The sequence below is a fragment of the Cryptosporidium parvum genome, chromosome 6 (assembly GCF_000165345.1).
Source record: "Cryptosporidium parvum Iowa II chromosome 6, whole genome shotgun sequence".
NCBI lineage: Eukaryota > Apicomplexa > Conoidasida > Eucoccidiorida > Cryptosporidiidae > Cryptosporidium > Cryptosporidium parvum.
In genome coordinates, this window is record NC_006985.1 from 909,552 (window position 1) to 925,680 (window position 16,129).

At 29.6% G+C, this 16,129-nt stretch overlaps 5 protein-coding genes across 5 annotated transcripts; 2 read left to right on the plus strand and 3 right to left on the minus strand.

Moving 5' to 3' along the window:
- Positions 1 to 381: 381 nt before the first annotated feature.
- On the minus strand, positions 382 to 2,751 carry cgd6_3920 (hypothetical protein with signal peptide; the record flags this gene model as incomplete). The annotated part of the gene is made up of 1 exon (XM_627729.1): positions 382 to 2,751. One exon carries the CDS (start codon positions 2,749 to 2,751, stop codon positions 382 to 384), a length of 2,370 nt encoding a protein of 789 aa, XP_627729.1.
- Positions 2,752 to 3,450: 699 nt separating this feature from the next.
- On the minus strand, positions 3,451 to 5,985 carry cgd6_3930 (hypothetical protein; the record flags this gene model as incomplete). Its single annotated transcript, XM_627730.1, has 1 exon — positions 3,451 to 5,985. A coding segment is annotated over one exon (2,535 nt), but the record flags the coding sequence as incomplete, so codon positions are not given.
- A 1,515-nt stretch (positions 5,986 to 7,500) lies between these two features.
- On the minus strand, positions 7,501 to 8,391 carry cgd6_3940 (hypothetical protein; the record flags this gene model as incomplete). The annotated part of the gene is made up of 1 exon (XM_627731.1): positions 7,501 to 8,391. A coding segment is annotated over one exon (891 nt), but the record flags the coding sequence as incomplete, so codon positions are not given.
- A 1,175-nt stretch (positions 8,392 to 9,566) lies between these two features.
- cgd6_3950 (uncharacterized protein) lies at positions 9,567 to 12,452 on the plus strand (the record flags this gene model as incomplete). The annotated part of the gene is made up of 1 exon (XM_627732.1): positions 9,567 to 12,452. The coding sequence occupies one exon, from the start codon at positions 9,567 to 9,569 to the stop codon at positions 12,450 to 12,452; it is 2,886 nt and encodes a 961-aa protein (XP_627732.1).
- A 364-nt stretch (positions 12,453 to 12,816) lies between these two features.
- On the plus strand, positions 12,817 to 16,119 carry cgd6_3960 (elongation factor-like protein; the record flags this gene model as incomplete). The annotated part of the gene is made up of 1 exon (XM_001388306.1): positions 12,817 to 16,119. The coding sequence occupies one exon, from the start codon at positions 12,817 to 12,819 to the stop codon at positions 16,117 to 16,119; it is 3,303 nt and encodes a 1,100-aa protein (XP_001388343.1).
- Between the last annotated feature and the right edge of the window lie 10 nt (positions 16,120 to 16,129).

The window sequence follows — 16,129 nt, forward strand, 5'->3', positions numbered from 1 at the left end:
TAAGCAAAACTCTCAATCTAGCATGAGTCTAGTTCTCTTTCTATTCTCAATTCCTCAAATTCCTTATTCCTTCTTATTTCAACGTTGAAATTTCTATTTTTTTTAAATGTCAATTTCATGTGATTCTAATTTTTTAGGCGGGAACCTCCGTGTACCGGTTAGGTGGCGGGAAATTTACATGCATGTAAAAAAATCATATTGGCATATTTTAAAGGAGGGAAGAAAAAGCTGTTAAAAAAAGAAACGTTTATGCAGTATAATAAGCTAATTAATGTGAAATGAGATCGTTGAAACTATATTGAAAACTATACTATATTAGATCGCATGTGAGAAATTATTTCAATAACAAACAATACAAAATCTGTGTTATTTAGTTAATATTCACTTTCCTAGTGAATTTAATCTCTTTTTAATGAATTTCATTCTCTTTCTCAAAGTCTTAATAGCAAGTTTATCGCTCTCATTTCTTTCTGGTTTGGGTTCGCTTGTTTTCTTGGAGCATTTTGAAATCTTTGATTTACGGAACATAGAAACTAGTCTTTCTCCTGGAGTAGATACTACTTCTGGATATCTTAAAATATCTTTTGCAATACTTGCAAAGTGATTCTTACTTGGGAACTCCTTTGCAAGCAAGTAAAGCATAATAGTTAAGTCATCCATTTCTTCAATAAAAAGTTCATATTCTCCCTTAATAACACCTTCATGATACATTGAACTTAATCTTGTTTTCAATGAGTCAAATTCTGATCTGAGCTTTCTAAGCTTAGATTGTACGTTTTTACCCCATCTTCTAACAATGAAGCTCTTTGAGTTTAAGGCTAAAGCTGATGATGGAATTAAACTTCCATCAATTAACTGATATGCAAATACTAATCTATTTGATTCCGATCTTAAGCTTGAGATAATTTCTGGAACACGATAAAAGTTCTCTTTTGGTATACTTCTAGATAATAAATAAATTCTTGGAATAAAGTCACTTGAATACTTTGGTTCATCATTCTTTGAAAGTCTTTTAATACAATTTGGTTTTTTGCAGCCAAGGTTTACTGAAGAAGGCTTCTTCTTAAAGAATGATTTGATCTTACCAAAAAATGACTTAACCTTATTATTAGATTCTCTTTCATCAAGCTTTGAATCCTTATTAGTAAAGTCTTCATCAACTTTCTTTTCTTCTTCTACTATAATTTCATTAACATCATCATCATCATCTGCTGAATTCAAAACTTCTATTTCATTATTACTTATAATATCATTGTCATTATCATTTGAAAGTTCGATACCACTGCTTAATTCTTGAATACCTGAATCCTCATTCTTATTTTCTTCATCTTTCTCTTCTTCATGATCTAAAGAATAATTGCTTACTACTGGAATATCACTAATATTTGAAGTATCTTCATCTTCTCCTTCAGAAATTCCTTCAATTTCAATTCCTTCCAAAGGTTTTACAGCTTTTTCTTTTGCAATTAGGTCCTCTGATTCTTGACTAAATCTATATCTTTCATTTGAATCTTCTTGATATTCATCACCTTCTAAATAATCTGAATCACTATCTTGAAGTACTTCTTCTGATGAAATTCTCTCAGTTTTAAAATCACTTTCATTTCCTGCTAATATTCTTGCTTTGATCTCAGAATCTTCTTCTTCTTCATCAAATTCAAATTGATCTTCTGATTTTTCTACCTTAATATCATCTTCAGCTTCAGTCTGTTCTCCTTCATCAATAGAACTTATGTTATCGAAAACTTCATTTTCACTTGCTACTGTTGAGACTTCATCATTAATATCCTCTGGAACTACTTCTTGACTGTTTAGCTTTTCCTCTAATGAGTCATGAGATTCAATTTGAACATAATTTTGTTTTTTCTTCTTAGAAAAACATGAACTCTTTTTTTCTTTTGGACTTTCTATGGATTTTTCTCCAGAACCTTCATTCTTACTCTTATTTTTATTCTTATTCTTCTTTTCATTCTTAAGTTGTTTCTTCTTTTCAGCTTCTAATCGCTTCTTTTCTTCTCTCTCTCTCTTCTTTTCCTTCTTATCTAACCTTAACCTTTCCTTTTCTTTTTGTTTCTTCAATTTTTTTTCCTTCTTCTCTAATTTTAATCTTTCCTTTTCCAATTTCTTTTTCTGACTCTTAGTGAGATTTAAAGTAGATACTGGTACATTTTCAGATTGATTTTCTTGATTTGTATTAGATAAATCTGTTTTAGTATCTAAAGAGAGTGGTAGATCACTACCAAAGCTTTTATTTTCTTCATCTTGAACATTTTGATCAATATCATTAGAAACTTCGTCCTCTAGTATTCTTGATTGTTGAATATCCTCCATTTCAATAGCATTAGTTTCATCATCAGTAGTTTCAATATCAGTTTGGTTTTCAATATCCGATGAAACTGGTTCAATATAATTAGAAGAATAGTTACTATCATCATTATTATCGTCATGAAGAGGATCAACAAAGTTATCATCAGTTACTTCTCCATTATGATCAACAGCAGCAGAATGAGACCCTTCTTCAATAGGGAACTTAGAAATAAGTGGTTTAGTTCTTTTAACAACTTTTAATTCAGGTCTAAGTTGCGTTTTTTCTCTATTTTCTTTAATAATTTTCTCAAAATGTTGAATTCTCTCTTGAGTTAATCCTTTTCTTCCTGTATGTGGAATAACATCATCTTCATTTGCATGAATAGATTGAGAATATATAGCCAATGTAAATAGAATTAGTAATAATAAGTTGAATATTTTCATGATTTTGATAAATATAAACTTTCTAATTCAAGATTTGGCTTATTTACAAAAAAAAAGTTGAAATATCGACGAATTACTCACGCTTTACCAATACTTTTGAAACAATCTTTAAAAAAATTAAGGGAATATTTATGAATAAATAAAATCTGGAAATTGAAAATTATAATATTAGATATTATCGTAAAATGATTTATAAGATAATCAAAATCTATTTATTTCTCTTTTAAAAGAGAATTGATTTAATGTTTAATTATATTTAAAGGGTTTAATTAACTCGTGCCATTTTTTTCCTTACTTGATACCCTATTTAACTTTAATTTTCTATAACTCTCAATAAATAAAGCATGTGCTTAGACATGTCGTGCGCGCCTGTACGTCGCGTCTCTGCAGGTATCTGTAATGGTATAGATAGGAATGCCGTTAATGAAGGAAAAATAGTGACTAGATAAAAAAGTGAAGTGTATAGATAAATAATTAAAAAGAAATATATAAGCCTTGACTAGCATGTAGATTTTGAATTAAATTATTATTTAAATAATTTAAAGTTCTGTGTTGCATTGACTCTAGATGAAAGCAGAGTAATGATTTTTTATAATTAGTAAAATTTGAATGCTTTTAAATGAATTGATTCTTATAATTTTTTTTTAACTTGGTATTTCCCACTTGTGATTAATGAATAGAGCATGTAGTAGTTGGAGGTTAAGACCAATCATCTTCTTTTGAAGTTTCTTCATCTTTGTTTTTGATTTTTGCTCTTCTTTTTTCAATGGCTGCGAAAAGTGATTTGTACAAATCACCGCCACTACTTTTTCTTGCTCCTGGGAAGGAATTACTTTGCCTCTTTCTTTTACTCGCTTCGTCTGCACTAACTTTTTTTAGACTACTTCTTAGAGTTTGAAGTGTCTCTGGAGTTATGCTAGAACTGTCTATTGAAGATGTTGCTGTTAGGTCAGATGATGATTTAGATTTTATTCCTAGTTTTGGTATTCCCAATTTTAATTTAGATTGTGAAGAGGCTGCATATGGTGGAAATGAAGGTGGTGGAAGTGGAGGTGCAGGAGGTGGTGGTGCAGATGTAGGTGGAGGTGCGGGTGCAGGCGCAGGTGCAGGTGGAATAGATACAGAAGAAGCTTCTTCTTTTAATAACGATTCATTTGATGATGAAGAGACTTCAGGAGGCGGTGGTGGCAAAGGCTCATCAGATGGAGATGATAGAGGTTCTTCTAATGGAGGAGGTGGTGGTGGTAGAGGAAGTTCTCCAAATGAAGGTGGCAGTGGTGGTGGAAGTTCTCCAGATGAAGGTGGCGGTGGTGGTGGAAGTTCTTCAGATGGAGGTGGTGGTGGTGGAAGTTCTTCAGATGGAGGTGGTGGTGGAAGCTCTTCAGGTAGAGGTAGAGGAGCTGGAGGAGCTGGAGGAGCTTCTTCATCAGAGCTTGTAGATGAGGTTTCTTTTGATTTGGTGAGATCAGAGGTTTTCTGTGTTTTAGGTGATATATGAGAAACTTTAGGAGGATTTTTTGGTGGTGCTAAAAATTTTGGTTTTGGCTTCAAAGGTGGTTTTACTCGAGGAGGACTAGATTTAGAAGTAGACTCTTGATCAGAATCTGGTGCAGTAGAGGAAGAAGTTTCTTCTTTATCTTTTGTGCTACTACTTGTTTTTTCATCTCCAGAAACTGAATCTTCTGTAGATTTTTGTGGCAGCTCTTTTGTTGATTCTTGAACTCCTGCTGATGATTCTCCTTTGTTACTATCATCTTTATTAGTTCGATACTTTTTCTTACTTTTATCAATTTTTGCGTATGGTTCTACAATTCTAGGATCTTTTTCTTGAACAGTGGGCTTCTCCTTTTTAACTGAAGGCTTTTTTTCCTCTAAAAGCTCATCAATGTTCTCAAGCGATGATTCATTGTCAGATTGTTCACTATCAGCTGTAGGACTATCCTTTAGTTTTATTTGGCTTTCTTTATTTTCTTCGTTCCCATCTTCGCTTGAAGATGAATCAGTTCCTCGCGATTCTTCAAAAAATGTTGGTTGTTGTCCTCTTGAACTCATAGGAATTTCAGATAAACTTGATTCATCAGTATTTGAAGAGCCTTTTTTCCCAAAAATCCTTCTCAAAATTGGAGCTTTCTTCTTTTTACCATGTTTAGTTTTCTCTCTCTTTTCTTCATCTTTTTGATGTTTGCCACCTTTTTTCATTCGTCCAGCTAAGTTAGCCATAGAGTTATTCAAACGACTTATAAGACCTTTCTTTTGTTTTCTCCTGTCTTTTCTTGTTTGTTGGTTCTGTTCTTGATCTTGTTCGCCTTCACTCGTTTCTGATGAACTTGGTCGTTTTTTATGGAATTTAGCAAGTAATCTATTCATTGGATTTGATCTACTTTTTTTATTTTTTTTATCTTGACTACCAAGTTCTGGTGCAGATTTGCTTAACTTATTATTAATTAAACTAAGTAATCCTTTCTTTTTTATTTTGGTTTTGTCTTTAAACCCACTAAATATAGTATTCTTTCCTTTTTTTCCGCCTTCACTTTCATCATCACTATCATCTGTAAGTGAATATGAACCCTTTCTACTTTTATTTAAATTAGGCAATGATTTACTTAATTGACGTTTTAAACTTTTGCTTTTATCCTTGAGTTTTTTTGCTGCTCTCTTTCCGGCAGATTTTATAGAAGAAGTGCTTGAAGTTGTTGAATCATCTCCTATACTTTTTGCATCCTGGCTTCCAATTGAAGTACTATCATCAGAGCTAACAAAGCTATCACTATCTATTTTGCCTGTACTTTTTAACTCAACTTCAGATCCTTTATTGGCTCCTTTACGCCTTTTATAACTATCTTCATCATCACTACTTTCAGTATCACTCATATTGCCATCACTTTCATCAGCTGTTAAACTATATGACCCCTTCTTTCTTCTCTTTAAACGTCTTTTTACTCTCCTCTTAGCTTTTTTAGCAGTTTTTGTTGCAAAATCCTTTAGAGATCTAGAAATGGCGGAACTTGAGGAATCAATCGAACTAATTGAATCACCTCCAACGCTATACCTATCTTTACCTTTACTTGAAATGATTTCATCAGGCCCGTCAAGAATTGGATCATGCTCCAAACTTTCGGCTTTTATACTAGTACTTGAAGAAGATTTCTCACTAGCATCTTTAAGCATTCTATCTTTTCTAGAGTATTCAGTATCTCCTCTTAAATCAGCTTTATATTTATAAAATAGTGATTGTTAATCAATTTAATCAAATTCATTTTTATTAACTTACCTATCTTTTTTGAAGAGCAATATTTTTGCATTTCTCTGGCATTTCTTCTTCTTACTGAATCTCTAGTTTTTGACCTTTGCTTCATATCATTAGAATTTGAAAAAATACGAACTCTATTCCCAGAATCTACCTTTAAATCATCCATCAACTTTAATAATTCAACTTGTTTACACAATATCGTTGTACTAAATAATATTTAGTGTAATAAAATTCATAATTCGATAATATAATTATTAATTATATTAAACTTACTTAATATTAATATATAATATAATGAAAAATACTATTACTTTCTTCATATTTTAAAATCTTCTTTTATTACATTCTACTTTTGATAAACCCTGATAAAAATCGGTATGGAATAAATAATAATTCTTGCACCTTAAATTATCGATCTTAAAAACCCAAATATTTATTAATTATATTTAAACCTGAATAATTAAGAAAATATAACAAATACCAATTAAATTATATTAACATTATTCAGTGTATTATTTGATTTCCTTCCTTGATTTTATTAGGAAAAAAAAAATAATTATTCTTCTTAATTTCACACTATTTTTAAGAATTTTTGTGTTCACACCTGTGTGTCAAAAAAGGTGCAAATTAGATTCTTTTCACTCAGATCCTTGTGTAAGTTTTAATTAAATATTTATAATAAAAAATAATTATTTATTATAATTATCATCTTTGTAGTATATGAATCTTAGATATACTCCATTCATTGTTGCCAGTCATTGTAATACTTTTATATATATTCAAATTTTCTTTTCTTCCTTCTTTCATGTGAAACTTATCCTCAAATTAATAAAATAATATCAATTTTATTTAAATAAAATAAATCCCAATATTATAAATATAAATTAATACCATTGAATTTTTTTAAATCAAACTTTTTTATGTGGACACCGGTATAAGCAACTTGCACTACATGAATTTTGCTTGCATGCAAATAAATTACTATTATATTACGTGGTAACACGTAATTTTCAAAAATATATATTATATTAGAGAAAAAATAAGATAAAATAATTTCTAAAAAAAGAGTAGAATTAATTGATAAACATTTAAAATTCTAGAATTGATTTCTTCTTTTTTTTTACTATTAAATGCACAATCATTCTTGCTACTTTAATGCGGGTAATAAATCTTTACATAAATCAATATTAAATATTGGTAAAGATTTGAAAAATCATGTACTTTATTTAAATTAGTACAAGTTCAGACTGAATCAAGTTTCAATTCCACTGATATTGCTTAGCTTAAATTTGTTTTCTTCATATTGTAATATCTTAAATAAGTATATATTCACAAATCCTTAAATTAATAACTCATGTACTTATTTATACCAAATTATTTAAATTAATTAATATCCAAAACATAATTTCTTACCTTTAAATTCTTATTTCTTTCTGGCTTTTGCCTGAAGTTTATGTCGAAATTAACCGTAACCTGAATGGTGACTCCCGAAATGAACGTTAATCATCATCTCCTGTAGAATCTTTAGGTCCATTCGATGAATTATCTCCTCCTTTCCAAGGTCTGGGTGTGAAATAACTACCCAATTGAGGCAGTGGTCTTGGAGCCTGAGATATAGGTGCATATGGTTGGTTAGTTGGCATTGGCATTGGCATTGGCATTGGCATTGGCATTGGCATTGGCATTGGCATTGGCATTGGCATTGAACTTTGTGATCCAGGAACTGGATATGGCGGTAGTGACGGTGGTGGTGGTAGTGTTGGTGGTGGTGGTGATGGTAGTGGTGGTGGTGGCGGTGGTGGTGGTGGTGGTGGAGGAAAATCTTCATTGCTTGGAGCTTGTAGTGGTGGTGGTGGTGGTGGCGGTGGTGGCGGTGGTGGAGGGAAAGTGCTTCCTCCTGATTGGTATGGACCTGGCACTTGTCCAAGTGGAAAAGGTTGCGGGCCGTATGTAAGATTTGGTTTAGGAGGTAGTGGTGGTTTAGTGGATTTTAGTGGACTAATGATTGGTTGAGATTGAAGGCCCATCTTGCTCATTAATACTTTAGCAAGAGCAGCTGAAGAAGAGCCATCTCCAGTTTTTCTTGTGGGTCCATATTTATTTTTATTCATATCCCTTTCCCTTTCTCTCTCCTTTTCTCTTTCTCTCTCCCTTTCTCTCTCCTTCTCTCTTTCCCTTTCTCTTTCTCTCTCCTTCTCTCTTTCCCTTTCTCTTTCTCTCTCCTTCTCTCTTTCTCTTTCTCTTTCCCTTTCCCTTTCTCTTTCTCTTTCTCTTTCTCTTTCTCTTTCTCTTTCGTTATCATCATCATCATCATCATCTGGATTATTATCTTGATCTTTTTCTTTTTGTTTCAAGAAGCTTAAAAGCTTGTCAGAAAGTCCAGTTTTATCAACTAAAAATGGATTAATGTTTCAAATAATAAATATAGTAGCTAACTTACATCCAGGGCTTCCTCTTCTTCTTCTTCTTTTTCTCCTTAGACTTTCTGCAACTTGCTTCAATGTGGGATGGCTAGAGTTTTTCTTTTCTTCCTGATCAGAATCAGAATCAGAATCAGAATCAATTGGGCCTTGAGCTCCAGCTTTAAGGCTTAACGCATTGGTTGAGCTAAAATAGCTAAAATGAAGGAATGAATTATCATTATTGAAGGTCATTTTACGCCTTTAAACTTACTCTGAAAAAAGTACAAAAATAAGAATCTGCACCAACGGAATTAAAATTGATCGCCTCATATTAATTAGTCTTGAACACCTTAGAATATAGAAACTCTAGAGTGGATTATTATTATCTCGCTTCACTTCAAAAAAAAAAGTATTTTTTCTCAACCTGGAATTAATATTTGACTTTTTTTCTCAACTTTGTTTGAATTAAAAGAAATGATCCATCTAACATTTTCCTAAATCAACAAATTTCGTATTTCACGCAATTATTCCCATTTTATCACACTTTTGTGTAATTTACTTGCAATAACATTCCATTTTCTGTATTAAACTTGTGCGCCTTGACATTAAATCAATTAATTTTGCACCCTATAGAAACACACACAAAATCACATTCCGGCGCCATGTAATTACATGCAGTAAATTCAATTAAACCAAGTACCCAACTTTCAAAAATGTTATTTATTGTTTCTACTTTTAAAATGTCTTAATGAAGTATTGATATTTACTTATTATAACACAAGTGTTATAATTTCTTAATTATCAAGTAATTATAGCCCTGCTTTTGTTTTATTCCTTTAAAAAGAATCGTTTTAACAAATATATTAGCGCCAAATTAAACAATTAGGTATTTTTTTTTTTTTTTTATTTAGGGAAGAAATTAATAATAGGAAATATAGTTATATAAGCAAGTCTAAACTAGAAGACTTTATTATTGATTTTATAAAACTTTATAGTCAAGTATCAATAACTAATGAATTGCTTGACTAATCTTCCATTTTAACCCCACAATACTATAAATAGATACTTTTTAAGGCTATATTATGGAGAATTGAAGAACATTTTGATTAATTAAGGTCAATTCAGCAATAAATAAGAGACTAAAAATTTATATTTAACAAGAAATGGAAGGAATTAAAAGCAAAATTAAAGGTATTCAAGTGAAGAATTTGTTGAATGGTCATTTTGATGAAATTAGACAAAACATTATTGATAAAGTTAATACTATAGGGTTAGATAAGAATAATTCATATGAATCCAATAGTTATCATTTAGATGATGAATCACAGTTCATAATTGATAACTATCTTTCAGAAAATGGAGAATTGATTAAAGAATTTCTTGGTAGAAATGATTTCAGTAATGGAAATAGTTCTCAAAATAAGTTAACAGCATCTAATGAGAGTGAAAATAATTCAAAAGAGTCCCAAGAATATGCAACTGATATTAATTCAATACTTGAAGAGACAATTTTGAGGAAAAAACAAGTCGATTTGAAGTTATACCATCATCTAAATGAAATGTTTCAACCATTCTTTTCTACATTGGACCATTTTGAACAGATTAAAGCAAATGTTGATGAAATTGTGGCTTTCCTTGGTGAAAACCCAAATTCTAATGAATATCGTAGAAATTTAGCCACATGTTCTGAAGAATTCAACTCTTTGAATAAAATTCTTTTATATATGCATAAAAGAAAAAGGGTATGTTCTATTATTGATAAACTTAAAAAGCTGGATAAGTTAAAACCTGTTCAATCAAACCTACAATTCTTATTAAACGAAAAGGAATATGATCAAGCTATTGATATTATGGATGAATCACTTGAAATGTTAGGAACTGAAATGAAAGGAGTCAAAGCAGTTAGTACATTATCTGTCCAATTATACGAGTTGCAAAGTGTGATTGAAAAATTAGTATGCCAAGACTTCATTAATTTTATTCTTTTATGGCTAAGATTTGGAGAAATTCCTTTAGAAGGGAAAATCTCATTTTGTAATCTGACCCAAAACGATTCAAAAATTGAGTTATTTCTTGATTTTCTAAATCATCTAGATTCCATTAAAGAATCTGCAAACTTTAAGCTTTCTGTATTCCAAGAGTTCAATAAACTTTCTCTTTCTATTTACAAAGAAAACAGTATTGAATTTTCACGATTATTTAATATTAATTCAGTGATAAATCCAATTTTTGCTTTAATAAAGAAGGAGAGAATTAACTTAGCAATTGATGAACTTGAAATACATCTTAATAACTTCATAGATGAATCAAATCAGAATCTAATTGATAATTTGAAAAAAGAAGAAACTTTCTTGGATAAAAATTTAAAAAGTATATTAAACTGTTCAAATATTCAGATTAGCCATCAAAGTCTTGAACAGCTTTTACATTATAATATATTAAATATTTTTTACAAACTAATAGTCGTATTTTCAATAATAATTCATTCAAATAGATGGTTACAGGACAATTCTAAAGATCAAAAATTAGAAACAACAAATAAAAGCTTAAAACATATTTATCTTCCAATTATACAGCTTCTTGAACAAGTTTTAATACGAATCTTCTCAAAATTGTTAATTTCGAATGACAATGTAAATTATCAAAAGAACATACTTACAGAAGATGAATTTAAAGACACAATTATGTATTATATAATCTTTTTAAAGTATGTAATAATTGTTACAAAGCTACAGAATTGTTTAAATGAGCAAATAAAATCTACATACAATCAATCAGAAGTAATCCCAATTTGTAAGACAATTAATTTCTTGGGCAAGACAGCAATAGATGTAAGGCTTTCCCTATATAGTTATTATAAAATTATATTTGAGAATGAAATGATACAAAAATTCTGGATTAATTTATCTATCATAATTGATAATGAAAAGTGGGAAAAGAGAGACTTGCATTTAGAGTATAAGAAGGTATTTAAACTATTTGTTATAGGTGATTTAGGTAAAGAAGAATCAATTGAAATTCAAAACTATTTTGTTTCATACAATAAATATGAATTAAACTTACCAGAATGCTGCTTAAGATGTATTGAGTTTACAAGTAGAATGTTTGTATTTATTCAAAAAGTTCCAATAATATCATACTTAGGGTTTAGCCAGATTTTGAAATTCATTTTAAATTATTGTAAAAAATGTTTTGAAAATATAATGAATGGTGAATCTGTGAATAAAAGGTTAATTGAAAAGATTACAGCATATAATATGATTTTATGTACTCAAAATATATATTTTTGGATCATTTCATTAGAAAGAATAACAAATTACCAATTAAAAATACTTGAAAAGAGAGATTTCACAGATAATAAATTTGTGAATAATAATATTGGATTACTTAATGATGAAAACAACTTGGAAGTTTTACTAGGGGTTAAACTTCCAGATGATTATATAAATAATATAAAAATAGAATTAGAAAAGATATTAATACAACTTGATCAGCTCATGGATTCTTCTCTAAGAAAAATATCAGATATTATAATTGACCGATTTAAGAATTGTATAGGAAATTGGATAGCAATGAATACAATAAATGATAAAGATTTAGAATATATAGAAAACAATGAACTAAATAATCACAAAACTGACACGAATTTAAATAACTTTATCAAAGATTTTAGTAATTTAGAAAAAACCTTAAAGAAATACTTAAAAATAGACTCTTTAATTTGGAAAATTATGGACAGAATTGAAATGGAATGCCTTAATTCATGGAAGAATATTTTACTAATTGATTATCAAAAATCATCTACTTCAAATAAAAAATTAAATTATTCAAATTTATTATATGATTTATTTTATTTTCATGTGGACGTGACCATTCGCATTTTTTATAGAGAAAATGAAAATAATTTAGAAAAAAAGACAAATTTATCAATTTCTCTATTAGATATTCTATTTGATCACTTTAAAAGTAATTTTTCAAAGTTTGATGAGAAAAAAATCTCTCAAATTAACGAAAAATTTTCTTTTATTAGAAATAAATTAAATACGTAATTACATAAAAACGCCGGTATGTGCCAGTAAACTTGCAAGTTTTTACCAATATGAATGTTTGAATATTGCATGCGCCGGTATACATGCAAGCAAAAAAATTTAATATAGATGACGTGTTCGAGCGGCATACAAAATATATATTAATAGTCAAAAAGGAAAAAAAAAATTAAATTAGTTTATAGTAAAATAATAAATTGTTTGAATAATTAAGTAAATTTCTTGTGAAAGGTTGTTTAAAAGGGTGGTTTTTATATTTTACGGGTTGGATGTCACAGCCTCTAGCATCTTTTGTTATTTTAAGTTAAGATTTTTCTTTCAGAAAATTTACTATGTAACTATTCGACCAAGATAAGTGGAAAAAAAAATGTGTAAAAATATCAGAAACGTGTGTATAATTGCTCATGTTGACCATGGGAAAACAACTTTGGCGGACTATCTTCTGGCTAGTAACAATATTCTTTCAAATAAATCAGCAGGAACAATACGATATTTAGACTCAAGAGAAGATGAACAGTACAGATTAATCACTATGAAATCATCAGCAGTATCTTTGAAGTTCAAATACGAGGAAGAAATTAAGCTTGAGGTAGAAGATGGGGATTATTTAATTAATTTGATTGATTCGCCAGGTCATGTTGATTTTACTTATGAAGTGATATCATCTTTAAGGATTTCGGATGGTGCATTATTGTTGGTGGATGTAGCTGAAGGAATCGGAGATCAAACAAGAAAGGTTCTACAACACGCATTTAAGGAGAGATTGAAGATTATTTTAGTGTTAAATAAGATGGATAGGCTCATTCTGGAGTTAGGATTTGATGTTAAAGAGGCATATATTCATATTACTAAATTAATTGAACAAATTAATGTTATTGTTCACCAGCTGATTCAAGAAGAAATACATGAGTTAATGTTGGAAGATATTGAAATTGATGAACAATATCAAGATGAACTAGAAAAGACTCTGGTGTTTTCATTTTCAAATGGAAATATAATCTTTACGTCATGCCTTCATGGTTGGTGCTTGGATATTACAGGAGGAAATATGCTTAAAAGTATATCAACAAAGTTAGACTTACCTTGGAATTCAAAAACTAGAAGCAATCTCCAGAAAGCCATTAGTTGTAATTTTTATTACAACAGTAAAACAAAAAAAGTTTCGAATACTGGGACAAAAAAAGACCAACCAACAATGATGGAACAGTTTATTTTGGACCCAATTTGGAACATTTATCAAAACATATTTATCAACTTTAATGAAGAGAAAATCAGAAAAATTATTCAAGTTCTTGGAATAAATTCTTCCGAGATTGAATGCCATATTAGTGAATACTTAAAAATACAAAATGATCTAAATAATGTAAAGAGCTCAAATTTATTGGCATTTATTTGCAGAAATATTATGACAAACTGGCTTCCTTTGTCAAAGAGTATTTTTGAAAGAGTAATTAATTATATACCAGATCCAAATAAATCTAACAAATTGAGATTTCCATCAATCTATACAGAATTAATCTCTTCAAAGGTAGAATATGAAAAGCTAGATGATCTTGATATAGTTTTTATTTCAAAATTTTCAGCATGCGATTTGACAAATAATAGGTTAACTAAAGACAGATTAAAAGGTAATGAAGAGTTAAATGGCTTTGTTGGCATATCTAGAGTTTTTAATGGAAATATTAAAGTTGGAGATTCACTGTATGTTTCAAATCACCTCAATAATAACAGCAATAGTAAAGTACAAATTACATCGTTATTTTATCTTCTTGGTAGTGATCTAATTCCAGTAAATCAAGTAAAAAATGGTCATATTTTTGCATTATGTTTAAAAGAAATACAAGATGAAGTGAATATTCAAAATAATGATGGGATTATTGGAAGGATATCATCATTGGACAGAACATTGACACTCTCAAATTATCCCAATTTTCCTGCATTCAACTCTTTATACAAATCAAATACAAATTCTTCCCTATCCTCCATCATTAAAGTTTCAATTGAGCCAAAAAGAATTCAAGACCTTCCTTTAATGCTGAGAGGGCTTGAATTATTATCAAGATCAGATCCTTGTATTGAAATTGATACTTTAGACACTGGTGAATATATTCTCGGATGCCATGGAGAAGTTCATTTAGAAAGGTGTATTTCCGATCTGCAATTTGTATTTGCACAAATACCTCTATCTGTTTCAAAACCATTGATCGCTATAAGAGAAGGTCTGGTAAATCACATAAATTCTAACCAGGTTCAAAACTTTTGCCCTCATATACCTTTTCCACCTTGGAGTGGAAGTACAACTAATCAAAACAAAGAAGAAAATAATGATCAACAAAGTGAATTTGACCATTCAACTGAGAAAGACCAAGATGAACATACTGCAAAGATACCATGCGAATTAGCCAGTATACAGATTAAAGCAGTTCCGATGGAACATGATTTGACTGAATATATTGAAAAAAACTTATCTCTGATTCTTGAAGTAGTTAATCCGTCTAATATTACGAATGATTCTTACAAATATATCGACAAATTGGATGAGATTAACAAGATAATCCTATGTAAAAATGCTCCAAATTCTAATGTTGGTTCTCTTGAATCTGATCACCTTCAAGATTTTGTATTAATTGGAATTTTTGTTAAAAAAGGAAGTATTACTATATTGACAAGTAATGAAAAAAATCTAAAAACACTAAATTGGTCTTTAAAATGTACTTATAATTCTAATTATTATCCAGAATTAACCATTCCAGTTCAAAAAGATGTTATTGATCTCTATAGAAAAGTTATTAATGGAATTATTACAGGATTCGAAATTGCAAGTGTATCAGGTCCCCTTTGTGAGGAACCAATTAGAGGTGTTAACTTTATATTAAGTGAATTGGTTCTTGATAATTTTGACATTGAGCAACTTTTAAAAGCTGAACATCTTGAAAACCAAGACTTTACTCTATCCTTTAATAATATTCAGAAATCAATTAGTTTAATTTCAAACCAACTAACTACAACAACCAAAGAGTTGTGTAGAAAAGCATTTCTCCAAAGAGGAAATGTTCGAATATATGAAATCTATTTGAATCTTGTTATTTACTGCGAACAAAGTGTATTAGGAAAGGTTTACAGTGTTATTAATAAAAGAAGAGGAAATGTATTTAATGAAGAGCTTAAAGAAGGTACTTCAACTTTTAAAATTGAAGCATATATACCAATAATTGAATCACTAGGAATCAGCCAAGAATTGAGAAGTAAGGCAAGTGGTAATATTTCATTCAATTTATCTTTTTCACATTGGGAATTATTGGATGAAGATCCTTTCCCTGAATCCAGTATGACCATGGAAGAGTTTGAAGATGAAGGGTTTTCAAAAGTTAATCTTTTAATTTCAAACAGTAATAGATATGACTACAATTTGCAATTTGGAATTGATAAAGACAATTCAAATATGAGTGAAAGTAATAATAATTTACTTGGAAAAGCTTCTTTTGGCTTAAATTCAAGTAATAATGATGATGAACCCAATAATAACAAAAATAGTTCGAATAATTTTGGTAATAACACAAATATTGCGAGAATGATCATCAATTCGATAAGACAAAGAAAAGGACTTCCTACTCAACACAAAATAGTCATGGCAGCTGAAAAACAAAGAACATTGAATAAAAAAAAATAAACTCCAATTT